General features: G+C 35.8%; 1 protein-coding gene across 1 annotated transcript in view; it reads left to right on the top strand.

Moving 5' to 3' along the window:
• The window catches only part of HMCN1 (hemicentin 1), a 489,046-nt gene that overhangs the window by 432,344 nt on the left and 29,993 nt on the right, over nucleotides 1-26,709 (top strand). The window contains exons 82-96 of the mRNA XM_025877925.2: nucleotides 22-212; nucleotides 4,240-4,453; nucleotides 6,469-6,603; nucleotides 7,002-7,192; nucleotides 8,948-9,029; nucleotides 13,197-13,466; nucleotides 14,174-14,344; nucleotides 14,478-14,648; nucleotides 19,812-19,982; nucleotides 20,140-20,310; nucleotides 21,167-21,337; nucleotides 21,509-21,679; nucleotides 24,746-24,895; nucleotides 25,188-25,325; nucleotides 26,490-26,611. Of these exons, the coding sequence (XP_025733710.1) occupies nucleotides 22-212; nucleotides 4,240-4,453; nucleotides 6,469-6,603; nucleotides 7,002-7,192; nucleotides 8,948-9,029; nucleotides 13,197-13,466; nucleotides 14,174-14,344; nucleotides 14,478-14,648; nucleotides 19,812-19,982; nucleotides 20,140-20,310; nucleotides 21,167-21,337; nucleotides 21,509-21,679; nucleotides 24,746-24,895; nucleotides 25,188-25,325; nucleotides 26,490-26,611 (2,519 nt within the window). The remainder of the gene's footprint in view (nucleotides 1-21; nucleotides 213-4,239; nucleotides 4,454-6,468; nucleotides 6,604-7,001; nucleotides 7,193-8,947; nucleotides 9,030-13,196; nucleotides 13,467-14,173; nucleotides 14,345-14,477; nucleotides 14,649-19,811; nucleotides 19,983-20,139; nucleotides 20,311-21,166; nucleotides 21,338-21,508; nucleotides 21,680-24,745; nucleotides 24,896-25,187; nucleotides 25,326-26,489; nucleotides 26,612-26,709) is intronic.

Below are 26,709 nucleotides of genomic sequence, written 5' to 3'. Positions count from 1 at the left end.
TCTTTTTTAAACTTTTCTTAGTACCTCCTAGAATCCGAAGTACAGAAATACACTACACGGTCAATGAGAATTCACAAGCCATTTTTCCATGCATGGCTGATGGAATCCCCACACCAGCAATTAACTGGAAAAAAGACAATGTTCTTTTAGCTAACTTGATAGGAAAATATACTATTGAACCCTATGGAGAACTTATTCTGGAAAATGTTGTGGTAAGTTTAATAGATGTGAATAGATACTTTAAACCAGATTGGTAATTCACCCTTTTACTTAGTAACTTAGCCTGGAAATATACTCTTTAATAATGAAAGAAAAATAGTCTTATAAATTCAGGCCAAAAAATGAATTTCACACATATTTCATTTTATGGCCCAGGTCTAAGAATAATATTTAATGGATAGTAGGAACTCATAAATGGCCTCCTTCTAAAATTATTTTATTTTTGTGGAAATCTCTTTATCAGGAAAAATTCTAAGTACCTCTGTTATATTCCATGCATGTAACCATATATGGGAATGATTAGAAGAGTGGAGATAGAAGAATGTAAGAAGAAGATAGCAGGAGGGGAAGAATGAAGTGGGGGAAACTGGAGGGGGAGATGAACCATGAGAGACGATGGACTCTGAAAAACAAACTGAGGGTTCTAGAGGGGAGGGGGGTGGGGGGGATGGGTTAGCCTGGTGATGGGTATTAAAGAGGGCACGTTCTGCTTGGAGCACTGGGTGTTATGCAAAAACAATTAATCATGGAACACTACATCAAAAACTAATGATGTAATGTATGGTGATTAACATAACAATAAAAAATTTAAAAAAACTAATGATGTAATGTATGATGATTAACATAACAACAAAAAATTTTAAAAACTAATGATGTAATGTATGGTGATTAACATAACAATAAAAAATTTAAGGAGAAAAATAAATAAATAAAATCTTAAAAAAAAGATACATGAAAAAAAAAACCCTCTAAGTTTGATATGACACCTAGCTAAAAAGGGTAGAGTTGACTCTTCATGTGCATATGTTTGGCAGGAAAATTGGGTGAATTAAATGTATTATCATCTGGTAAAAGTCAATAAATTGTGCAAAGAAAAAAAATAATGACGTGATGTATGGTAATTAACATAACAATAAAAATTTAAAGGAAAAATAACTGGGAAAAAAAAGAATGATGCATTATTAAGCAGATATGAAAAGCAGTTTTTCTGTTCTTTTCAGGATTTTGAATAACCCTTTCTAATCATTGACAAGGAAACTAAAGTCTTAAGGATCTATACAAGCTAAGGTTTTTTAATATTCTTAGGTGGTACTTACCCAGTCTACAGAATAGTAGCTATCAGAAGCATCTCAGGTTTTCAGTGGTAGCCCACTTGAAGAAGAATCAATATATATGCATACTACATGACTTTTAAAAAAATTTACTGTGTGGTTGGAGAGTATCAATACTTGGCCCCGAATATGAAACATGATTAAAATGTGAATCACTTTCTGAGCTTTTGTGCAAATATCTTATTCCTATTCCTTGCCCTTCAAAATACCTAAACTTCATTACAAAATTTTTGTGGAATTAAATTTGTACAGATTAAAATAATAAAATTGATTACATTCACTTTGTAGTATAATTTTGGCCATTAGCTAGACTCCTGGGATTATCAGGTAAATAACCCTAGTGATTGGCTGTGTCACTGGGACCCTAACTCAACCACATGTGCCAACAAAAATCGTATTTATTCAAATCAGTTGTAAAATGTGCCATTATTTTATGTACCACTAAGAAAGAGAAAGTACAGTTAAGTAAAGTAGAGAAGGCCATCAATTTTTAAGTTGTATTGAGGTTTCATGGATATTAAAAGTTAAAAATATGAATTTTAGAATTGATAAAATAAGGATAAATTTGTTTGTTTAATCTAGTAAATATCTTTAGGGGGATTACCCCCAGGCTCAGGAATGTTGAATTTGGGCCCTCTATTACACTTATAGACCAGAAGGAATTAAATGAGCAAGAAAAGTTTAGACTTTTAGCGGGACAGTGACTCAGATATGTTAAAAAAAATAACAATAAAGTAGTTTATAAATACTAGATGAAGGACTCAAATGATGAGTAGAAATCTACTTGTGAATAGTATGTACAATCCAGATTTTTAAGTGCTTCACTTTCATAAAATCCTTGATTTTAAGCTTGAATTGTTATAACCTGAGAATTTTAAGTACAGCTAAGTGATATGGAGGTGGGGAGACGTTTACAGAGAATATGATTTATTCCTGTTTGCCCTTTTAAAAAAAGTATGCAGCCAACCAAATTTAGATTGTATCTACTGTTAGTGATTACAAGTTTTATGCTACATTTCCAAGCAACTCTTTAATGTTTCAATGCAAAAAAAAAATTCTTAAACTTTTTAAAGAGAAGGAAAAGTAATGCACTCAGAAGCATTCAATCAGTAATTCAACAAATATTAATTGAATACTTTCTGTGTGACCAGCACTGATTTATGCAGTAGTAATACATGAGGTAACAAAGAACTCAAAGATCCTTGCCTTCATGCAGTTTATTTCTAGAGGAGGGAGATAGACAATAAAAAATAATAATAAATAATGTATACAATAAGTCAGAAGAAAATAAGTAGTATGAAAAATAAAAGACCAGAGTAAAAAGGATTGGAATTTGGAGGGGTGCCAGTTACATTTTTTAATAGGATAGTCAGGGTAAGTCTCCTTTGGGAAGGGGACATTTGAGTAAAATTTAAAGGACGTGAGTTAGCCAAGCAAATATCTGGGGGAAGAGCATGATAGGCAGGTAAAACTGGGATGTTCCTCTCTCAGATATCTAGAGGAAAGAACTTAAGGTGGGATCATGCCTAATATATTGGAAGAACAGGGGCCCAGTAAAAGCAAAGAAGAAAAAAAACCAAAAACAAAGAAGAAAGAAAAGAAAATGAAGGCCAGATCATGTAGTGTCTTGTAGATTATAACAATTTTGCTTTTTACTCTAAAAAAAATTAGAATGCATTACAGGTTTTGAGCCTGGGATCAATGTTATCTGTCTTACGTTTTTGCAGTACTACATTGACCATTGTAATGAGCAGAGGCAAGGGTAGAAGCAGAAAGACCTGTTGTGAAGATGATTTGGAGTCTGAGGAGAGATTATGTTAACAGAGAAGGGGTGGGAAGTGGCTGGATTCTGCATATACTCTGAAGCTAGGATTTCCTAGCTAGATTGCCACTGGAGTATGAAAAAGAAAAGAGTACAGATGACTCAGATGCCTGAGAACAAAAGGCATTAATAACTGGAAGGACAAAATAGCCATCAACTGGTATGGTGAAGGCTACCGATGAAACAGGATGGTGAAAGGGAAATTGGGGGTTCAGTTATGGACATGAGTTTGAGATGTCTTTTGGGCATACAAGCAGAGAGGTGAAATGGGAAGTTCAGTGTAATTGGAGTTTGGAAGAAAGATCTGGGCTGCAAATACTGGTATTTTCAGATAGTATTTGCTATCTATATGCTGATGATAGTATATGAGACTGGATGACATCACTAAGGAACCAAGTCAGATAGAGAAGAGGACCGAAGACTGAGCCCTCTCACATGCCAACATCAAGATGTTAATATTGAAGGGAAGCCAGGAAAAAGAGGTGGAAATGGAGCAACCAGTGAGGTAGGAAGGAAACTAAGAGAAGGGGGCATAGCCTGGAAGCCAAGTGAAGACATGGTTTCACAGAGACAGGGTGTCAAATGATGCCATTCCAGTACATCTAGTAAGATGAGTGCCAAGACTGGCTGTTGCATTTAGCAAGTGAAACTTAAGAATTGCAGGTAGTGTTGCCCATACCCTTTCCATCTCCTTTGATAATTTCTCTTTGGTGCCACATTACCAAGAAAGCCAGCTACCAGCTAAGATGCTACCAAACTTTGAAATTATGTGTTCTTTATCTGTACATTGTAGAGCTGCAGTACACTTGATGTTTAGTAAACTTTGGAACTTTTGTAGAGTTTCCTGAGATCTTATTACTGTAAATTGCTATAGTTCTGTAGGATATGGGCTTTTGTTTCAACTCCTATACATTTTAAATTATGTTATGCAAAAGCTAGCCAGATGGTTCAGACTACAAGGTGGAAATTTAAACTGTCTTTAAATAAGAGTGCTCCTTTGGGAACCAAGCTATGCAATTTTATGTGTTTTATGGAATATGATCTAAGACTATGTAATTTTAACACTATAATTTTTCTTTATTTAAGCCAGAGGATTCTGGCACATATACCTGTGTTGCTAACAACGCTGCAGGTGAAGACACACATATGGTCAGCCTGACTGTACATGTTCTCCCCACTTTTACTGAACTTCCCGGAGATGTGTCATTAAATAAAGGAGAACAGCTACGATTAAGCTGTAAAGCCACTGGGATTCCATTGCCCAAGTTAACGTGGACCTTCAATAACAATATTATCCCAGGTTGGTCATTTAATTCTTAAGTAAATAAAAACACCCATAAAGAACTCTAAACCAATCTCCATTTCCTTTAGCTGCGGAAATTGATTGAAAAGTTACATGAAGAGATGGGGCACCTGGGTGGCTCATCAGTTGAGCATCTGACTGTTGGTTTCAGCTCAGGACATGATCTCAGGGTGTAGGATCGAGCCCCACCTCCGGGCTCTACGCACAGCAAGAAGTCTTTGAGAGATTCTCTCTCTCCCGCTCCCTCCCCCTCAGCCCCTCCCCCTGTGCTTTCTCTCTCTCTCTCAAATAAATAAATAAATAAAACCTAAAAATAAAAAGTTACATGAAGAGTTGATTGCTTTAACTTCTATAAAATATATACCTTTGCCTGGATTTTACCTTATACCCAGTATATATGTTCTTTTTTTCATTCTTTCGAAGGATAAGTTAATCACAGGACCATATATGACAGGATATTAGTAGATGTTTTTACCTAAAAATAATCTCCCTTGGGGCGCCTGGGTGGCTCAGTCGTTAAGTGTCTGCCTTCGACTCAGGTCATGATTCCAGGTCCTGGGATCGAGCCCCGCATCGGGCTCCCTGCTCCGCGGGAAGCCTCCTTCTCCCTCTCCCACTCCCCCTGCTTGTGTTCCCTCTCTCGCTGTGTCTCTCTCTGTCAAATAAATAAATGAAATCTTTGAAAAAATATAAAAAATAATCTCCCTCCCCCAGGAGAAGACAATATTGTATACACAGGTACCTAAACTTATCCTCCCTGATAAATGGATTAAGGTGGCTACTGTTGGAGTCCTGAAGATTCACCTAATTTGACAGAGGACAGCTCTGTTCTCACTGCATGAATTAACATCAATTAACCTCTCTTATAATGTAAATCAATTATATAGAAAATTTTTGGTCACTATGTGCACTACAAGTTAAAGTAGTGCCTGGAACCCAGAAGCACTCATCTCTGGGAGGACACGTATCTCCTTTTTTGTTAGACCATGTCATCAGCTCAAAGATGTTATCAGTTAATAAGAAGTTTTCATACCCAAAATTGAGTTCTGAAATACTGCACTATTGCATTTAATAAATGTCTTCCTAGAAAAGAAGTAATAAGCTTAAATTCTTTTGTTCTAAAGATTTATGTTAATGACTGAAATTCATCGACTGTGTTACCTTAATAATAATAGTATACCTCATTAAGGAAAAATAGTCTAAAAAATCTAAGCAGTACTGTTTTCTGACAGTATAATACTAATTCAGCTATTTAAATTTTTAAAGCTTGACTTTCCACTTCATATTCAGCAGTATGAAATCTTTTGAAATAATTTGAATGGGGGAAAGCATGCAAGGTAAACATACCAACATAATTAGATATTTGCTGGTCTAATCAGAATCTTATTTAGTATATGTTGTTTGAGGATTAGCATGTTTACCTTATTCTCTATTCCACATATTATAACTACCTTTATAAATATTTATATCAGCAATCATTTATGGAGAAGTTTAAATTATTACAAATTTAATCATGTCATTATTACCTAACTAGCATATGTTTTCATGATTTCCCCTCTGACCTGCCAAGTCCGTTGAATTACAGCTGGAAAGGTTTTCATGTTTTTGATGTAAATTGTTTGGGAGGAAAAGGGGTGGTGAGATAAATAAAGTGGAAAATGTCATAGGTCTGAATGAAAGATTTTTGAAACCCAGACAGACTAGGAGCCAGATTTAGGCAACACTTAAAAGGTGTACTTTAAATCTAAAATAATTTTAAAAGATGTTTATTTTCATTCTCTTTTCCTGTTCCTTCTGCTGTTTTTCATTCTTCAAACAAGTGTCTAGAGACATAGCAAATAGCTCAGGGGAAGAAATTTGTGGAAAAGGCTCTCTTCTCCAATGTCATGATGAGATCTCTAGTTCAATTTCAGACCAACTCATAAATCCAACCTGCAAAATATTGAGCTGTTGTGATTATTTTCTTAGGTTACTGAGAAGCATTTAGTAGTTTCCTGACTTGTTTCTTTCAGCCCACTTTGACAGTGTTAATGGACATAGTGAACTTGTTATTAAAAGAGTGTCAAAAGAGGATTCAGGTACTTACGTGTGCACCGCAGAGAACAGCGTTGGTTTTGTGAAGGCAATTGGATTTGTTTATGTGAAAGGTAGGTAAACATGCTCTATTTTTAATTTATCATTTATTTATAATGAATAATTTGCATTTTGCTTCCTTATTATGTAGTAATACACTATAACTTCAGTTTATTAATCCATCTAGTCCTGTTTCACAGATGTGCAAATTCATAAGAAATAATACATTATCAACGTTCAACTCAAAAGTAGGTAAGCAAAGAGATCATTTGGTACAAAATGGAATCATCTGCTTAGATTATTGAAACTAACCAAATTATCCGGTTGATTAGCATGAGCAGTGATTCGGAAAATTCATGGGGTTCAAAAGTGGCTTCTCCCTTCTTCACTAAATTATCTCTAAATAGGTCAAAATCACAAAGAAATGATAAGAGCTTCCTTTTACTTACAGTTATCTGTTGTTATTTCCCAGAACCTCCAGTCTTCAAAGGTGATTACCCTTCTAACTGGATTGAACCACTTGGTGGTAATGCAGTCTTGAATTGTGAAGTCAAAGGAGATCCTGCCCCAACCATCCATTGGAACAGAAAGGGGGTGGATGTTGAAATTAACCACAGAATCCGTCAACTGGTCAATGGCTCTCTGGCCATTTATGGCACTGTAGTAAGTCACACTGAAATTGTTGATGGGCACTTTAACCGCCACAATTAATGCCTCTCTATAGGTGCCATGAATTGGAAAATTTCTCTTGCATTTCTAATTAAATCATAAATCTTAATCAATGGACTTTTATAAAAAACTGAAACAGTGGTTCAAATTGATTATTTTTAGCCTTTTCAAAGAAATACAAGCAACAAAATAATTCTGCTGCTTTGTTCCCAATCATTGATCTATTATTATTTAGCATCATTAGATAACTTCCTCAAATCTGTAATAGAGCAAGGAAATTGAAGTTTTACAAACAAAATGACAAATAAATTATAGGGTAACTTTCATCACTAAGCTGATAACTATTTTAGGCTTTCCAAAAGCTTCAGTAATTCAGAAAATGAGTGTTGCTTTAAGTTATTCTAATTTTGGGGTCAAGTGAGTGAGCTATTTTATCTAAAAATTTCTCAACTAGACTACATATGGGTAATTTTCTATCACATTGTTGAATTAATTGAAATAATAATTAAAATATAATATTTAATGACCTAATCCAATGAACCACTCTTCGTCTCTCATTCTCCTGGGTTTTATTTCAACATCGGATGTTGTTCCTTGTCCTTTCAATTTTGAGATGATTTCTACCTTTAGCTGCTATAACACTAGTGAGACTTAGATTTCTTCATTACCACATTCCCCCTTTTCCTCTACACAAGTATTACTACTTCTGAAGTCCTTGGTACTTCTTCTAATACTACCAATGTTAATACTAATACTAATTATTTTTACCATACAATTTCAGATTTTTAAATATTTATCTCCAACCTTGCAACTCTTCCAAGTTCCATTCCAAGTTTCTTATTGAAAATTTCTATTTGGATAATACATTGACACCCCCAATTAAACATCTGTCTTCCTTCTCCCACCCTCCTCTACTTCCTGCAATTCAGTTCTCCTTTATTGACTTGGTGTTTCTATTAACAAATTCTCCTATTCACAAGACTTTTAGCAAAATCTGTGACTCTAATTAGTCACCAAACCTAAATTCATGGAGTACTTATTTTGTATACCATATATCTATAAATTTGTGAATTATATTCTGTGATTTATCATTATCAGTAAATTAGTTTTTCCTTTCTCTCCTGAAGTTCATGCTCTCTAGATAGAGACCACCCTTAATTTTTTTAAATAACCCCCATTAGAAAGGTCTCAATATTTGTTAATTTGTCCTCATTACTTTAATGCTTTTTAAGGTATCTGGAACAAGAGGGGCACCTGGGTGGCTCAGTCAGTTAAGCATCCGACTCTTGAGATCGAGCCCCGCGTTGGGCTCCATGTTGAGCATGGAATCTGCTTAAGATTCTCTCTCTCCCTCTGCTCCTCCTTCTCTTTCTCTCTCTCTCCCTAAAAAAAAAAAAGGAAAAAGAAAGGAAAAAAGATATATGGAAAGATAGTATAGGCATTTTTCTTCAGTGAGATAATTTTGTATAGGAGATTATAAAAAATATTATTTTTGCCTCAGTTTCCTAGCAATTATTATTCCCAGAGAGCAATAATCAGCTGTTTTGAAACCATTTAGGCTGGGAATTTTTTTCTCCTTCTTTTTCTCATTTTTAAATCTATTTATGAAGGTAAATATATGTAGTTTTGTCTACTTCCATGAAAAATCCCTTCTCAAAAATGAAATTTTATAGTAGCCTCATGGTGAAAAAAGTTATTTGTCCTGCTCTGTAGGCTCACATTTTTGTAAAGCACTGCTTATTTCCGTAGAATGAAGATGCTGGTGATTATACGTGCGTAGCTACCAATGACGCTGGGGTGGTGGAGCGCAGCATGAGTCTGACTCTGCAGAGTAAGCTGCTTTATTCAACTCTACGTGAACACCTGATTGGAGGAATGTTGCCTAATAAAGAATGTTCCTGTTTTTAAAGTTTATAGCAAGTATATTATCAGTAGCTTTCAGAGCATGTGTAATTTAGTTTGCTGCTGCTGATGGAGCAATTTGTTATCAAGCATAAGATTGATACAGTTTTGAATAGATATTTTTTCTATTTTATCTAACACCTGCAGTTCAAGACTGTGGTTGCTGAGCAGCAGAGCTTTCTTTTGATTTGCAATATATTCAGCCAGGTACCCTTCATGTAGTTTACCATGGTTCTGATAATGTGCTTACAAAAATGTCATTTTGTGGCACTTTAAAATGTGTGTTAAAAGTATGGTGATTAACATAACATAATAATAAAAAATTTGAAAAAAGTAAAGACTAATATAAATGAATTCAAAAGTGCTCTAGGTTGACTGCTGTCAATCTTCCATGAAATAATTATATATTCTGGGCAGGACTATCGTGCTCATCATGAAGCTCTTCAGTATAAGCCATCAGAAGGACAGTCTCCAGAACCACTTCAGGATTGACCTGAGGATAGCATCACTGGGTTGAGAATTTAAGTGAACAAACTTATTTTGTGAATAGGCTCAGTATTTAATGGGATAAATTTATGTTTTCTTCATTCACTTTTGAGAGATGCTGTAGGCTAGCATTTACTAACAGTTATTTGCTAAACTACTATTATCTAAGACTTTAACTTTTTAAAATCATTTTCAGAATTTAGCATTTAATAATAGATATTTAGTAAATATCTAAGACAGTGTTTTCTCCCCAGCTTTATTGAGGTATAATTAATAAATAAAACTGTATATAATTAAACTGTACAAAGTGAAAATTTTATATATATATATATATATATATATTTTTTTTTTTTTTTTACATACACTGTGAAATGATTGCACCAGTCAAGTTTATTAACACATCCATCACTTCACGGTTACGATTTTTTGGTTTTGATTGTTTTGGTGAGAACACTTAAGGTCTACTCACTTTACAAATTTCAAGGATACCGTGCAGTATTATTTACAGTCACCATGCTATACCTTAGATCTTTAGAACTTATTCATCTTACAAGTGAAAGTTTGTATCCTTTGACCAACATCACCCATTTACCCCAATCTACTCTGTTTCTATGAATTCAACTTTTTTTTCTTTTTTAGATTCCACATACAAGTGATTTACCATACACTATATATCTCTGTCTAACTGAATTAGTTTACCATCTTGCCCTCCAGGTCAATCCATGTAGTTGCAAATGGCAGGATTTCCTTCTTTTTATTGCTAGACAACATTCCATTATACATATGTATACTCATTTTCTTTATCCATTCATCCATCACCAGACATTTAAGCTGTTTCCATATCTTGCTAAGACAATGTTTTATTAAAGTACATATTTATCAAACAATAGCCTTGTGGGATGTTATTAGGAAAAAACTAGAGTTCCATGGTCAAACAAGGCTGAGAGAAAATCGATTAAACAAAGTTCATTCATTTATCAAATATATAAAGAGCCCCTACTACATGCCAAGCCCTGCTTAGTTGCCAGGTTTCTTTACTGCAGATCTTTCCTGAAATGTTAATATGTTGATGTGTTATAACAGCAAGAGAAAGGTATAATATGCCATGTTTCCCAAATAAATGTTATTTCCACGAAACCTTCCTCCCCTCTTTGTTGGGTGAATGTGGGTAGGGTGTCACAATGATTAATCTCTCCTGGAAGAGTGTTCCACTGATCAGTTTATGAAAGGCAGCATTAGATTAGCTTATTTATGTGTACTGACAATAAGTTGATTTAAGTAAATGAGGCATATAGAAACCAAAATATAATTTGTTTAAAATTAAAGTACCAGAAGGAATGTTTTCATTTAGATGAAGTACTCATATTTAACTGATCATTATGTGACTGGTAGAATTAATTCAACCATGAAAGATGTACATATGGAATTTTATTGTTGAGTTAATTTATAGGCTTATAGGAAATTGGAAATGTTCAAATATGGTATTGAAATTAAGATTCTGAGTTTTATTTGACACTTTCTTTGACCATAGTAGAAGGAGCACATGAGCTCATTTAGTCGTAATGTTATCATTTAGTGTTGAATGATTAATCTGAGGCATTTAATTTATTTAGCAGCAGTTTATTGAACACATAATGTAATCTGAACACTGGGAGAGAAATAGAAGCCCCAGCCCTGAAAGCTCCTTGAATAAAGTTAATATAAACATCAAGTAAGAAGGTATTGTGTAGGATGATGTGGACATATACATGAATAATGCATTAATGATACTGAGAGATTCAAACCTCATGTGAAATAATTACTTTTGTAAAAGACAACATGTCAGTAATACCTTTACATAAAATCCTGGCATATTAATGTCACAATAAAACACATTTTACTTCTACTTTTGTTTTATGTTCTATTATTCCAGATATACTTCTCCATCTAAAATAGAGCCGTGACCATGAATTATCTGATATTCATTACTTCTCATTGAGCAAATCATTCCACCATTCAGTTCAAGCCCACTACATCACAGCTTTCACCTTTCAAGAATACACAGGCTCCTCTTTGCTTACCTATTTAAATGTGAACCCTTCTGATTTAATAAATGTTTAAAACCTTGTATGCTGCTGCTGTCCGAAGTGAATCATCCTTTCAAAGCTAAATCCATCTCCATGCTATTTCCTTCTCTCCAAGTAGACTCCCCTCTTTTATGTATAATCTTATCTCTTTTTGAAAATCCAGTTCAAGCTTCTTCTTTTCCATGAAATCTCGTATTCTTTCTTGACACTGTAGACCAGTATAAACATTCTGCCAGTAGCTATATACAGCTACTTTGACATTTTTTTCTGACTTCACTTGATCTACTAGAGATACTGTCAACCTCTCCCCCCTTCTTAGAGCTCCTTCCTTTGATTGCCAGGATACCATTCTCTCTTGATTTTCTTCCTACCTCAGTGATCAGTTCTTAGGATCATTGTATGGGCTTGTCTTCTGTTCATCTCTTAAATAATAATGTTGTAATAGTTTCTGTCTTTGGCCCTCTCCCTCACATTTTAGAATCACTTCCAAAACAATCTTATCCACTCATGAATGACTCACAGATCTGTATTTCTAGCCCGTATCTCTTCTGAGCTGCCGATAGGAATATTCTCTCATCATCTAGACATCGCTACTGAATGTCCCCACAGATACCTCAAGCTCAGTAGTTCCAAATGGATACAAATCATCATTCCTTACAACCTCCAAACAAATATGTTCTTCCTCCTATGTTCTACTGAACTGCCCAAACCACACTATATTGTCCATGTCAAATCCTGTAGTTGTCAGTTCCTCTCAATTCAATGACAAAATTCTGTTATTTCTTTCTTAATGGTTCTTGAATATCTTCCTTTCCTCTCCATTTTCAGTGAATGCCTCTGATCGATTAAGTCACTATAGTTACGCTTCTGTATTACCACATATTTACTTATTCTGTACTAAATATTATTCTACCTATTCCATTAGTAAATTCTGTAGCTATGTTATAGAACAACTAAATAATTAGAGCCACTCACCTGTCTTATCAGTGGCCTGTGAACTCCTTGAGACTAGAAGTTATAACTGTTATCTCTGTACCCTGAGCACCTAACACAGTGCCTGGCAAATAGTAGGCTCTCAGTACATGTTTATTGAATACATGAATGGTGACCAGTTATGAAAGAAAAAGTTAATGATGACTCTCCCTCAAAAAGTTATGTAAGGGAAAGACATGAATGTTCACTATGTAAAACACAAAAACAATGATAACAACAATAGTACTAATAATATTATGTGCTTCCCCTGTCAAAGAGCTATGCTTACATCATCTTAGTGGAGCCTTAACAAGAATTCTCTGAAGGATACAAAGGCTCAGAGAGGTCCTAAGGAACAGAAGCAGAGTTGGAGTCCAGAAAGTATGACTGTAGAGCCCATGCTATAGGCAAATATGCCAATGGCCATTGCAACCTTAGTAGTTGAGAAACTACAGTGTGTTTTATAAACAAATCAGCCTATTTTTTTTCAAATAATGTTACTCTATAATATTAATAAAAATGTTAATATTACTTCACAAAAACTAAGAAGCACTATGTTCTTTTTTCTGTAGGTCCTCCTATTATCACTCTTGAGCCAGTAGAAACTGTTATTAATGCTGGTGACAAAGTCATGTTGAATTGTCAGGCAACTGGAGAGCCTCATCCAACCATTACATGGTCCCGTCAAGGGCACTCTGTCCCCTGGGATGACCGAGTTAATGTGTTGTCAAACAACTCATTACATATTGTTGCTGCTCAGAAAGAAGATACGTCTGAATATGAATGTGTTGCTCGAAACTTGATGGGTTCTGTCCTTGTCAGAGTGCCGGTCACAGTCCAGGGTGAGTGTGATCAGAGGGATATTTACATAAAATAGCACCAGGAGGTACTGTTACCCTGGCTGGCTAGTTGGAAGAGCATGCAACTTTTGATTTCAGGGCTGTGAGTTTGAGCCCTGTGTTGGGTGTAGAGATTATTTAAAAAAATAAATAAACTTTAAAAATAAATAAATATATAGCACCTGGGGCAATCCAAATCATAAAAATTATTAAGCATCTTAGTCTAAGTCTCTTTTTACCCTTAAGATACTTCTAGATTGTGGTGCTAGAACAAAAATCACATAATTTCTAGACTGGAGGGAATAAAACAATACAGATTAGAGTAGTAAAATACCAAGCTCTAATAATTCAAAATCCCAAACTGAAGTTTTGATTCAAAACTAAGTCAAATTTATTCTCAGAAATCCATGCATTTATTTTTCTTTAAAGAATGACATAACCAAAAGGTAAACAGTATTTGAACTTCTTGGTCTCTCACTCTTTTGGCAGCCATGTCCGCATGAGTCAGGATTAGAGCTGGGAACAAACTCTAGTTAACTGTTTGAAATTCTTCTTTCCCGTATAGATTTTAATTTTACCATCAAGGACAGCACCCATAAGCAGTTGCTCAGCAATTATAGATTCAGCTCTAGACCCAGTGCATAAATGAAATTCAATTTATGTTTTGTTGTTTACAAACACAGAGACAAAGTATAATGTTTTATTTGCAGTTCATGGTGGATATTCCCAGTGGTCTACTTGGAGAGCCTGCAGTGTCACCTGTGGAAAAGGCATCCAAAAGAGAAGTCGTCTTTGCAACAACCCCTTTCCAGCCAATGGTGGGAAGCCTTGCCAAGGGTCAGATTCAGAAATGCGAAACTGTCAACGTAAACTGTGTCCAGGTGCATCTCTTTATTCAACGGATAGGCACATGTTTAATAGATACTCATCTCTGTTCCCTAACTATGGATTATCTCAGTGTTAATGCTTTAAATTGCAAATTATCTGACAGTGTAATGTTTCACCTTTGTATAGTGGATGGTAGCTGGTCAGAATGGAGCCCTTGGGAAGAATGCACAAGGAGTTGTGGACGTGGCAACCGAACCAGGACCAGAACTTGCAATAATCCATCAGCTCAATATGGTGGGAGGCCATGTGAAGGAAATGCAGTAGAAATAATCATGTGCAACATTAGGCCCTGCCCAGGTGAGAATCCACTGATGAGCAAAACTTGGCTATTTTTAACTCCAGTAAAGGGGTTATAATGACCTTTTCTCCTTTGTTCTAAAAAGATGTTATAGCCTCTACCCTGGAATATATTTATTCTCTGTGTTATTAATTCTGTCTCATTAATAAAGTTATGAAAGGTATGACATTAATCAATGTTAAGTAAAATCCCTGATTTAATTGAATACCTTTATGTTCCAGCAACTGTGGTGTATTTTTAATCATGTAGAGAAAACATAGTATTTACAAAATCATAGAATTTAAAAGTAATTAGGACCTTAACATCTAATGCAGCCATTCATTTTCAGGTAAGAAAAATGAAGTCTAGGGTATTTAAAGACTTTCCCAGAAACACACAATTAGAGAGGGTTGAGATAATAATAGCAACCATTCACTAAACACCTGTCATGTTCTAGGAACCATGCTAGGTGCTTTATGTACATGTTGTTTTTTACTTTATAAAACAACCCTAGTATTTTAGGGTTCTTCCAGATTAAAGCAACAGAAACCAAACCTAAATAAGCTTAAGTAGAGGATTCTACTTTCAGGTATGATTTAATTCAAGGATTTGGCCAGTGTTTTTACTAGCATGTTTTCCATCTCTCGTCTCTGCTTTCCTCTCTGGCTTTATTGTCCATTAAACTCTTTCCAAGCAGTGGAAAAAATGACTGCTGGCAGCTCCTGGCTCACAGGGGCCTTATAATATAAGGCCTCAGAAAAAAAAGAGTCTTGCTCTCTCTCTCAGAATTCCTATCAACCTCTGAAAAGGAGCCCTGTTTGATTTTGTTTGGGTCTCATGCTCACCTCTGAACTCAGCTAAGTCCAGATACTTAGATAACCAGCTTGAGCTGCCTACCTAGCATGTGTCAGGAGGGTCAGGCTCCTGGTTTGACAGCCAGAAAGAAATCATATGGGATAGAAGTGTATGGTCATTCATTTATTCATTCATTATTCATTCATTTATCCAACAAATATTTATTGAGCACCCACTCTGTGCTCAAGGCATTGTTTTCACTGCTCCAGTTAGAATGGCAAATAGATAATATCATTCAGATATTTATAAGCCTACCGAACAAATGCCAAGAGTTGCAGTGAGAAAGCAAACCTGGAGAGACACCTTAGCTGAGATGATTTAAATGAAAGAAGTGGCGGGATGAGGACAACCAAAATGTAATAGATGCTGACTACACTGGGTATTGCGTCCTATTGTATAAATGAGGAAACCAAGATTCAGAAAATAGATGATAATTCACTGACGTTACATAGCTAGTAAAAAGTGAATCCAGGATTTGAATCCAGGTCTGTCCGATTCCTAAGCCTTTGTGCTTAGATCCTGGGTATCTGGATTTGCAGCTCAGAACTTACATTGCACTAGTAAATATAAGTAAAATACTGTCATGAAATCTTAAAAAAAAAAATAAGCCAAAGCCAAAACTGTTCTTTTAATCTTAAAGAATTAGAAAGCTGATTATAATAGCATAATATATCAAAGTCAAAAGAGCCAGAACACCTGATTAGAGCAGTCTTTGTACAGATTGTCAGTTATGATACTGATACAATGAAAAGCAAAATATTTGTAGATGTCTGAAAATAAAAGTCAGGTTTTTTTCTCTTCATGTTGAGTAACTATCGGTTTACTGATATTTGCTCACTGTTCTACTGGCTTACTATTTTTGAGACTTTCTCTGGTTATTCCCCAGTCCCTGAATTAATTGAATTTAACTATTGTTTTGGTAAAGTATCAGTGGTATCCTGAGACCAGCAAATGAAAACATGTATCTCTTTCCAGTTGAAAGTTTAGTGACATCATATTACTAGCTGGGCACAGACCATAGTGGGAGCATTCACACCTTTGGAAGCATTTACACCATGATGCTACAAATCAGTTTCTCTATTTCCTGAGAGGTGGTTATTAAATTTATCATCATACCATTGCAAACTGAGCAGGTAGCCTAAGAAAACCCTTTTCATCTGGGGGTTTGTCAGATTCTCAGGGATAGAAGGGATTTTCTTTTTATACATTGTTGTAATCAACTTGCTAATATTTCGTTGAGGATTTTTTCATCTATGTTCATGAGAGAAATTGACCCATAGTTTTGTTTTCTTGTAATGTCTTTGTCTGGTTTTGGTATTAGGGCAATGCTGGCCTCATAGAATAAGTTAGAATGTAATCCTTCTGCTTCTGTCCTCTGGAAGAGATAGTAAAGAATTGGTATAATTTCTTCCTTAAATGTTTGGGAAAATTCAGGGTGAACCCATTGGGACAGTGCTTTCTGTTTTGGAAAGTTATTAATTTTGATTCAATTTCTTTAGTAGATACAGGCTTATTCGGATGTCTGTTTCTTCTTGTGCAAGTTTTGGCAAATTGTGTCTTTCAAGAAATTGGTCCATTTCATGTAGGTTGTCAAATTTAAGTATAGTCATAGTATCACTTTATTAACCTTTTAATGTTAATAGGATCCATAGTAATGCCCCTCTTTCATTTCTGATACTAGTAATTTGTGTCCCAATCTCTCTTTTTCTTCCTCTGGCTAGATGCTTATTGACTTTATTGATAATTTCAAATATCCAGCATTTGGTTTCATTGATTTTATTGATTTCCTTTTGTCAGTTTCACTGATTTCTGCTCTAATTTTTTTTTTCTTCTGCCTACTTTGGAATTAACTTTCTCTTCTTCTAGTTTCCTGAGGTGGAAACTTAGATGATTGATTTAGATCTTTCTTTTCTAACATATGCATTCAATGCTATAAATTTCCCTCCTAGCACTGCTTTTGCTGCATCCCACAAATTTTGATAAGTTGTGCTTTCATCTCCATTTAGTTCAAAATATTTTTAACTTCTGTTGAGATTTCTTCTTTGAACTATGTATCATTTTGAAGTGTGTTGTTTAATCTCCACATATATGAGGGTTTTCCAGTTATCTTTCTGTTATTGATTCTCTTAATTCTACTGTGGTCTGACAGCAGATATTATATGATTTCTATTCTTTTAAATTTTTTAAAGATGTGTTCTATACCCAGAATGTGTTGTGTCTGGGTGAATGTTGCTGGTGAGCTTGAGAAGAATGTGTATTCTGCTGTTGTTGGATGGTATAGCCTGTAAATGTTTAATTATGTCCATTTGATCAATGGTAATGTTGAATTCAACAATTTCCTTACTGGTTTTCTGCCTGCTACATCTGTGCATTTGTGATAGAGGGGTGTCATAGTCTCCAACTATGATAGTGGTTTCATCTGGGTTTGTTGGCTTTTTTTTGTAATTCTGTTAATTTTTGCTTCACAGAGTTTGACTCTTTTTAGTAAGAACTTATTCTTAATACTGTCAAAATTACGGAAACTTGCAAGAATAGTACAGTACAATAGTAAGATTCTTGCTTAGGTCCAGAGTCCTTGCACCTAAGCACCATGCTCTATTGCTTTTCCAGAATCAGAACTGCGACCTAGTGTAGCACAAATTCATCTATTACAATTTGGATTTTTCTTACATACTAATTCCTCCATAGTTGCTTTCTTTTGTATTATTTATATACCACAGTGTTTTATACTTTATCTGGTTTATATTATCATTCTAAATTTTTTCTTTTCATTTCATTCATATAAAAAAACATTTTAACTCTGCCACATATTATGTCATTAAATTAAATTCTGGTTGGGGTGTTCTGTACTGATTTAAAAAAATAAAAGTTCTTCAGACAAACACCTCTACTTATATGTAATAGAAACTTCACAGATAATAAATGAATAAGCATCACCCAATTGTAATCCTCCAATTTAAAAAAATGCATCAGTGGCTTTTTGTTAACCAACAGCCTTGAAAATTGAACATATTAAAATAATTGGAATAGCTGACTTTTTTCAATCACACAGTCCATACATCAGTAATCCAAATTAATAAAGAAGTAGTTTTGAGTAATATCTGCCTTATATTTAAAGGCTTTGTTCTTTCTCTTTTTCTTTTCTTTTCTTTCCTTTTTTTTTTTTTAGGGTTAATCAAATACTTTTTAGTCCAGATTCTCATTGGCTAAAACACATGTGTATGACTATGCTTGTCTGTGTCTACTAAGTACATGGATATGTAATAAACACAACTAGAAAATAGTTAATTGAAAGAAAATCTAAGGTGTGTTTTAAACTATTTTCTAAACAAAGCAGGCAAATGATAATTTAATGTCATTACTTGGTTTTCAACTAATTCTTTTGGTGTCTGATAGGTTGTGTTAAGAGAATATTTAGACACTGACCTTAAGGCCCTATTTTGGTTCATATCTTGGTTCAATTGGGTGACCACAAAAACATATTTTATGAGCACCATTTCTAGAAAATACCCTTAAAGCAAAAATATCACTTGATACTGACTTATACATGAGAGAAACCATAATGTTGATTCTTAGCCCATGCACCTGGTAGGAAACACAAAGTTGTTTCAGTCTTGCGGTTACATGGTATAATATGTTAGTTACCAAAAGGAAGGCCTTAATATCACTCCGTGGAAACTACTGGTCAAATTTTTGGTGTTTAGGAAGCAGATGAGTATGTTATTCAGAATTTTTAATTCATGAACATTATGTAATGGAGACAATTTTTTAAGGAGTTACAACTGTGCAAATCATCATGTTGTTGAACGATCTAAGTGTATTTTTAAACATGAAGCTGAATCAGGCTTAAAGATGTGGTCTTGAGTCTAGAGTCCAAGTTATCATTATGGAAATGATTGTATTGTTTATAATTGCATCTAGATCTGTTATACAGCCTTGCTCCTAAGCTTCTGGTTCCTTCCACTTTTTCCAGAGCATAAAGCACAAACAAATGCTTATCTAGGATTTTTTAAACTTAGATTGGGTTTACATATGGTAGTTTGGTTACATTCTATTTTAATAAAATAGTCCCTTTGGATAATTGTAAGCATTCATTTTGGCATTAGGTAGCCTTCTGAATTTTCCTATAAACACTAATTCCCATGAAAATCTAACCAGAAGGAGAAAGGAGAACATTATTTATGTTTCCTTTGGTTCAATTTCAGTTATTTTAGATTCCAGGCTAATTTAACTCATTACTGAGTTAATTTACTTGTATAATTTTGTTTATTTAACAAATGTGGTTCTGTGCCTTGCAACTTGCAACTTGTCTCACGGGATATTTGTAGTTCATGGAGCATGGGGCACTTGGCAGCCTTGGAGCGCATGCAGTGAAAGTTGTGGTAAAGGTGCCCAGATAAGGACCAGACTGTGCAATAATCCACCACCATCATTTGATGGATCCTATTGTGATGGGGCAGAAACACAGATGCAAGTTTGTAATGAAAGACACTGTCCAGGTAAGAGAAATACAGTGTTTTTACCCATAATAAATTGACATCTACCTCTTATTTGAGTAGCATGTCAGTAAGAATCAATGTCAATAAGAACATCACCCAACGTAACAATGCTCAGGGTATTGTAGTAACAGAGCACATATGTTTTTCCTTAACCCAGTTGATGGCAAGTGGGCAGCTTGGACCAGTTGGAGTACCTGTACTGTGTCCTGTGGAGGAGGTGCCAGACAGAGAACAAGGGAGTGCTCTGATCCTGTCCCCCAGTATGGAGGAAGCAGATGTGAAGGGAGTGATGTCCAGAGCGATTTTTGCAATAATGACCCTTGTCCAAGTGAGTGTTGGAAATAGTGAGTCAACATTATACTTTCTTAAAGTTTTGTTATGGCCTTAAGTCCTTAAAGTTATAATATACTGGCACAGCTGGGTGGCTTAGTTGGTTAAGCATCTGCCTTCAGCTCAGGTCATGATCCCAAGGTCCTGGGATCAAGTCCCGATGGCGCTCCCTGCTCAGTGGGGAGTCTGCTTCTCCCTCTCCCTCTGCCCCTCCCCTACGCTCATATGCTCTCTCTCTCAAATAAATAAAATCTTTAAAAATAAAAAAAAATAAGAATTTTTAAAAAGTCATAATATACTGTTACTTGATGCATCTACCTTTGGTGTAGAATATCCAAGTGTTGTACAGTCGCTGCTGTGCCTGTGTAATACCATAGGTGTAACTGATTTATATATAGGCAAGGGCTGTGTCCTATGTCATTGCCTCTCTAGGACCGGCTGCAGAATGCAAGGACAAGGCCACTCTTACGGTGTTGATGATATCTTTACAGAGGCGAACGGTGGCTCTTTTCCTTAATTCAGTCACCCAGCTAGATTTTAAGACCCTAACCGCATCTGAATCCACTGTATCTGGATTTTATAGTCTTGACTCATCAAGAGCAGAGCTCTTGTCTCGTTCATATCCTTCAGCTCCTGGAATACTGTAAGACTCAGTAAGTGTATATTAAATGGAATTTCTCAATGATGGGAATGTATACCCGGTTTCTAGTCAGAATAACAGCTAAACCATCTGCCTTTGGAAATTTCCTATTCATCGATTCGTATATTTCTTTTCAGTTCCTGGGGAGAGTCTTACCATACTTTTTGGATGAATGTCACTGTTTAGCACCTGTTCCAATGGTTCTCTGTTGTAGTTCATGGTAACTGGAGTCCTTGGAGCGGCTGGGGAATGTGCAGCCGGACGTGCAATGGGGGGCAGATGCGGCGGTACCGCACATGTGATAACCCTCATCCCTCCAACGGTGGAAGAGCTTGTGGGGGGCCAGACTCCCAGATCCAGAGGTGCAACACTGACATGTGTCCTGGTGAGCCCCCCGACTCCTGGCAGTAGAATAAATAAAGCATTTCACTTAGTGCTCATTGTAGCTAGCCCCATCATTTCAGATCTTAAAATGAGAGTTGTATAGGTAGGGTCACCTGAACTGTAGATTTTAAAACCCATGGGTTAATATTGGCCATTCTATTCTTGTTCACAGTGGATGGAAGTTGGGGAAACTGGCATAATTGGGGCCAGTGCTCTGCCTCTTGCGGAGGAGGTGAAAAGATTCGAAAACGGCTGTGCAACAATCCAGTGCCATCTAAAAGCGGGCGCCCCTGTCCAGGAGATGCTACTCAGGTGACCAGATGCAATATGCAAGCATGTCCAGGTAAGCAACTAAGTGAGACTTTGGTGGAACCATTGCTAATTTATCTACAGCCTTCCTGCAGATTAGAAAAGGATATCCCTCTGAGCCCACAAATTGCAAAATGGTGCCAACTCCAGAAGGAAGAATTAGGAAAAATGTATTTTTTCCCCCTTCAAGTTGGTCTACACCAAATCTTATGGCTGAATTTTAGCTGCTGCTCACCCCCATCCAGGCCCTCTTGTAAAAGGATATGGTCTGCACAGCTATAAATAGTAGTCCTAGGCTTGAGGAATACAAGGGTTTGGAAGACTAGAGAAAGCCAGGCTGAGATTCCAGGCTGAAAATGTGACTGAAACAGAAACTGAATACTTAACAGAAATACACAGTTGGGGGCTATTTTTTCATGGAAGGAAATATGGAGAACATGAATGTGGAAAGTAAAATAGGGACCAGTTCAGTTCTAGGAAAAAAAGTAGGGAGAGCTCAGGTATGATAACCCAAGTCATACAACATGGCTGGATATTGTAAATGATGTAAAATTTCAGAAGGTGGGGCACCTGGGTGGCTCAGTTGGTTAAGCGTCCGACTGTTGATTTTGTCATGATCTCAGGGTTGTGAGATGGAGCCCCCATTGGGCTCTGCGCTCAGTATGGAGTCTGCTTGAGATTCTTTCTCCCTCTCCATCTATCCCTACCCCCGCTGGTGTACACTTTCTCTCTTAAATAAATAAATAATCTTTAAAAAAAATTCAGAAAGAATGAAGCCAGAATTCTAAACCTATGGACCTTAGAAAGTTTGTTGGAGTCCCAAGAAATGGTGGATAATGTTAAGGTTGCTTGTCTCAGAGGACTTTCTAAGGACTATAAGAAAATTAAAAAGAACAGTTTCACATTGTTAAAGTGCTAAGATACCACTGAACTTTCCAAAGCCTTAAGGGTGCTTTAGAAATAAAATGTCCCTGAAAATCAGAAAGGCTCATTTGGCAGAGTGAGAGAGAGGAGTTACATGAAGAGATTTATAAGAACTAGACAAGCTAAAAGGACAGTGTCTCATCAGTCAACTGTTCAACATATCTTGTCAACATATCAACTGATGACCAAGGATTTTGAGGTTCTAACATGTAGGCATGGTGACAGTTCTAGTTTTAATTGAGGCATTTTGTAGCTCCTGAGCCTTGTTACAGGTCACTGTCAAGGGGTATTGTTCATCTAAGGGTTATTATTCTGTCATGGATACAAGAACCCCAGGAGCAGAAGGAAGTCCACACAGGTGAACAATTTGGATTACTGAGTCTGGCAGAGAGTTTCAACGATCCCAATTAGCTACCCAGAACTAGGAGATATCTGTTGAGTGCTGGGACACAAGATCCTCTGGAGACTAGAGAACCAAGGTCAAAATGGTCAAATGACCCAGATCAAATGACTGAGAGAACTAAATGAATTAGTGATCCTTCTACCCCTCTCTCCTGCTTAAGACTGAAGATAAGAACCAAAATGGCCTCCAAGGTCCTGATTGGCCCTACTGTCTACTTTCCTGTATCATCTTGCAGTATGGTTCCCACGACTCTCCCACCACTCTCCACCCTTTGCTCCTTTTGGTTTCTCAGATATGGCAAGCCACCACCTCCCAAAAGGGTGACACATGCTATTTGCTCTACCCAGAAAGCCCTTGTCCTGCCATCTCTGGCCTAGTTAAGACCTAACTTTCTTCAGATCTCCACTCTATTTTTACTTTCTTCTCAGACTTCCCTAGGTAGTAGATATCTCATACATTAGTACATTTCAATTTTACATTTGTTTGTGGAATTCTAATTAACGTCTGTCTCCCTCTTTCAGATATAAGTTCTATGAAGGCAGGCCTCATGCCTTTTTCTTTCTTATTATTATATCCTTGTATATTGTATCCTATGTATAAATGAACAAATGAATGTAATCCAGAACATGAAGGCTGAACCAATGTGAAAAAAAATGTATTCTGTCACAAATAATCAAAGTAATGCAAATTAAAATGGTAAAATACTATACTTACTGATTTTTCTGAAATTAAATACAATTGTATTTCTCCCTGGTATATAATATATAACAATATCTGAAAAACCTAGTGACTTTTTAAAAATATATTCAGTTAAAAGTCATCAAGTAATGAATATTTATGAACTTTTCTATCAGCTTCTTCCCAGTATGTTTCCTGCTCTTGCTAAAGCATGCAGTTCACTTAAAAAGCATTCATTAACCACCTATTCTGTGTCGGTAACTAATAATTTTGTTGAACAATGGAAAGAAGGCATAAAATTACTGTAGAGATGCTTTTTTAAAAGTGTGTAGTTGTTTTCAACCTAATTGTATGAATTTTGCAGCACTGTTAAGAGTAAAACACCCTTCTCAATTTTTTCTCAAGTTAACTATTTTCCAGTATATATAGGTATTAAAGAAAACTTGGTAAGCCTTCCATCTGAAACCCAAGACTGAATAATACCTATTAAATACTCCACACCTATGTTGACAGTGACCTGTAACAAGGCTCAGGAACTGTTTTGAGGTGATCCTCCTCACAAAGGTGGCAGTAGATAAAGGAACATGGGTTTTGATGCCAAGCACATCTGTGTTCAGATCTTCATTCCACCACTTATGTCTCTGAACTTTATTTTCCTAGTCCGTAAACTGTGGACATTTAAAATGACTTTATAGGATTTTTGACTGGATTAAAAGAGTTACCTCATACTAAGTGCTTAGTATAGTGCATGACATGCTCAATAAACTCTCATTATTATCATCATTTCATCACCATCAACAAACACCTTTATTTTGGCTTTGGGACTGGGTACTGATTGTATTCTTTGGATTGTGAAATAATGCCATGATATACATAGATTGGAAGGACCCTAGATTTATGTGGGAGGATGAGTGTTACATGAAAGTAGAATGTTTTGAAAGCTTATTTATTTCACTCCTAAATTCAGATGTCATATGATATTTTAAATGTTTGAAAGAAGATTTGTAGCATCTTTGAATACTGGCCTTCTTTTCTCCCCTGTAATGTTGATGAAATTGTTTCCTTATCCAAGACTGTTTTTTCTTCCCCCAATAGGTGGGCCCCAGCGAGCCAGAGGAAGTGTTATTGGAAATATTAATGATGTTGAATTTGGAATTGCTTTCCTTAATGCCACAGTAACAGATAGTCCTACCTCTGACACTAGAATAATACATGCCAAAATTACCAACATACCTCGCAGCCTTGGTAAGTCTCTTTGCTTATAAAAGTTGTTAATAGCCTCTTTTTTTAAATTTATATGTTATTCTTCACTTATTTCTGCTTAAAACGTCTAGACAATGCTACTACTCAGTGATCTCTATAATAGTCCTTAGTTCTATCCCAATGGCAAATTCTTAAAGACAGGTGAGATCCTGATACTTACTTTGCTATTATTCATTATTTAGGATTCATCCTTGTAAGTAACAGGTCCTGAAGATAATAATAACAATGGATTGTATATCTTTCTTTGTCACCTTATTTATCCTTTCTTCTTTAGGTCCAGCAATGAGAAAAATAGTTTCTATTCTAAATCCCATTTATTGGACAACAGCAAAAGAAATAGGAGAAGCAGTCAATGGCTTTACCCTCACCAATGCAGTCTTCAAGAGAGAAACCCAGGTGGAATTTGCAACTGGTTAGTGTCAGCTGAACTGAATATTTTATTACTATAAAAAAATACGATTGCTTTAAAAGTTGCTGTTTAAGAAAAATACGTTTATATATATATTCCCCCAGAGAATAATTTTAAAGTTTTTGATGTAGTTTTATCACAAGTGATATAAAAGCAATTTCATATTTCTCTGTAAACTTTTACTTACTTGGATCTATAAGAGGCCATATGTTTTCAAACAGTATAGTGATTTTTTTATACCCCAAAAGTTTTTTTCTCATCTTTTCTGCATCTTTTCTCTTTAAATCCTCAGAGAGGGTTTTAAAGGCCAAAACAGAGCAGGAAAATGAGTCATTGCTATTAAGTAAAGATTTTTATTTATGAACCTGAGGTTCAATTAGGATACTCTATAGGGATTTTTTATCAAAAAGGTGGAAGTAAAAATAAGCAAATCTATGGGCTTTTCACTTTACTCTTAGTCTTAATGAATATGGATGAGCTATTCATGGCACTTTCCAAGTGCATACATATTTTTATAGACTCCATTACAAGCCTCTTCAAAGGTGAACAGCCTCTATGGTAGTGCTCTGTAAGAAGGGCTGAGGAAGGAGCTTTAATCAGCCCGGAAGACAAGTGGGTCTTTTCATGGTCATCCGCTTACTGAGATGCCCCTTTGCTACTTCTTGAAGCACTGGAAAGAACAAAGCCCTATAGCCAGACTTGTGGTCATTGCCAGTCCACCTGGTGAAGCTGTCTGTCTCTTCTCATACCCTATTTTTGCAGAACTATCTTGCTATTGCTTATGAATTTAAAGTGTGGACTCTGGGTCACCTGGCTGGCTCAATCAGTAGAGCATGTGACTCTTGATCTCAGAGTCATGAGTTTAAGCCCCATATTGAACATAGAGCCCACCTAACAAATAAAATAATAATAAAATAAATAAAGTATAGAACCTTCACATAACTATATGCCACGTTCTTGCCACAGAAAAAGAAGGTTTAGAACCTACCACTCAATAAGCCTACCTCATTCATTCAGGGACTAAGTGTGAATTTAATCCTTTATGGTCTATGCTTATTCAAGTTTGAAGGAAAATAACAGCTGAACTGATATGTAAGGTAAATCTGCTCTGTGCTTACACAAACCATATATTTTTTGCTGTTAAAACGAATGAATTGTAATTCCCAGGGGAAATCTTGCGGATGACTCATATTGCCCGGGGCTTGGATTCTGATGGTGCTTTGCTCCTAGATATTGTTGTGAGTGGCTATGTCCTGCAGCTTCAGTCACCTGCTGAAGTCACTGTAAAGGTAAAATGCCAGGATAACTTGCCTTCACTGTTTTTTTGGAGTAATGGTAAGAGTAGGAATCAAAGATTCATAGAAAGAGCACAGAGACCTTTTGTAAT

This window comes from Callorhinus ursinus, unplaced genomic scaffold (assembly GCF_003265705.2).
Source record: "Callorhinus ursinus isolate GAN/ISIS: 27379988/994484 unplaced genomic scaffold, GSC_fseal_2.0 scaffold13, whole genome shotgun sequence".
In the NCBI taxonomy this organism is placed as follows: Eukaryota; Metazoa; Chordata; class Mammalia; order Carnivora; family Otariidae; genus Callorhinus; species Callorhinus ursinus.
Note: the sequence above shows the minus strand (reverse complement) of the source record. Positions and strands in the feature narration are given on the sequence as shown.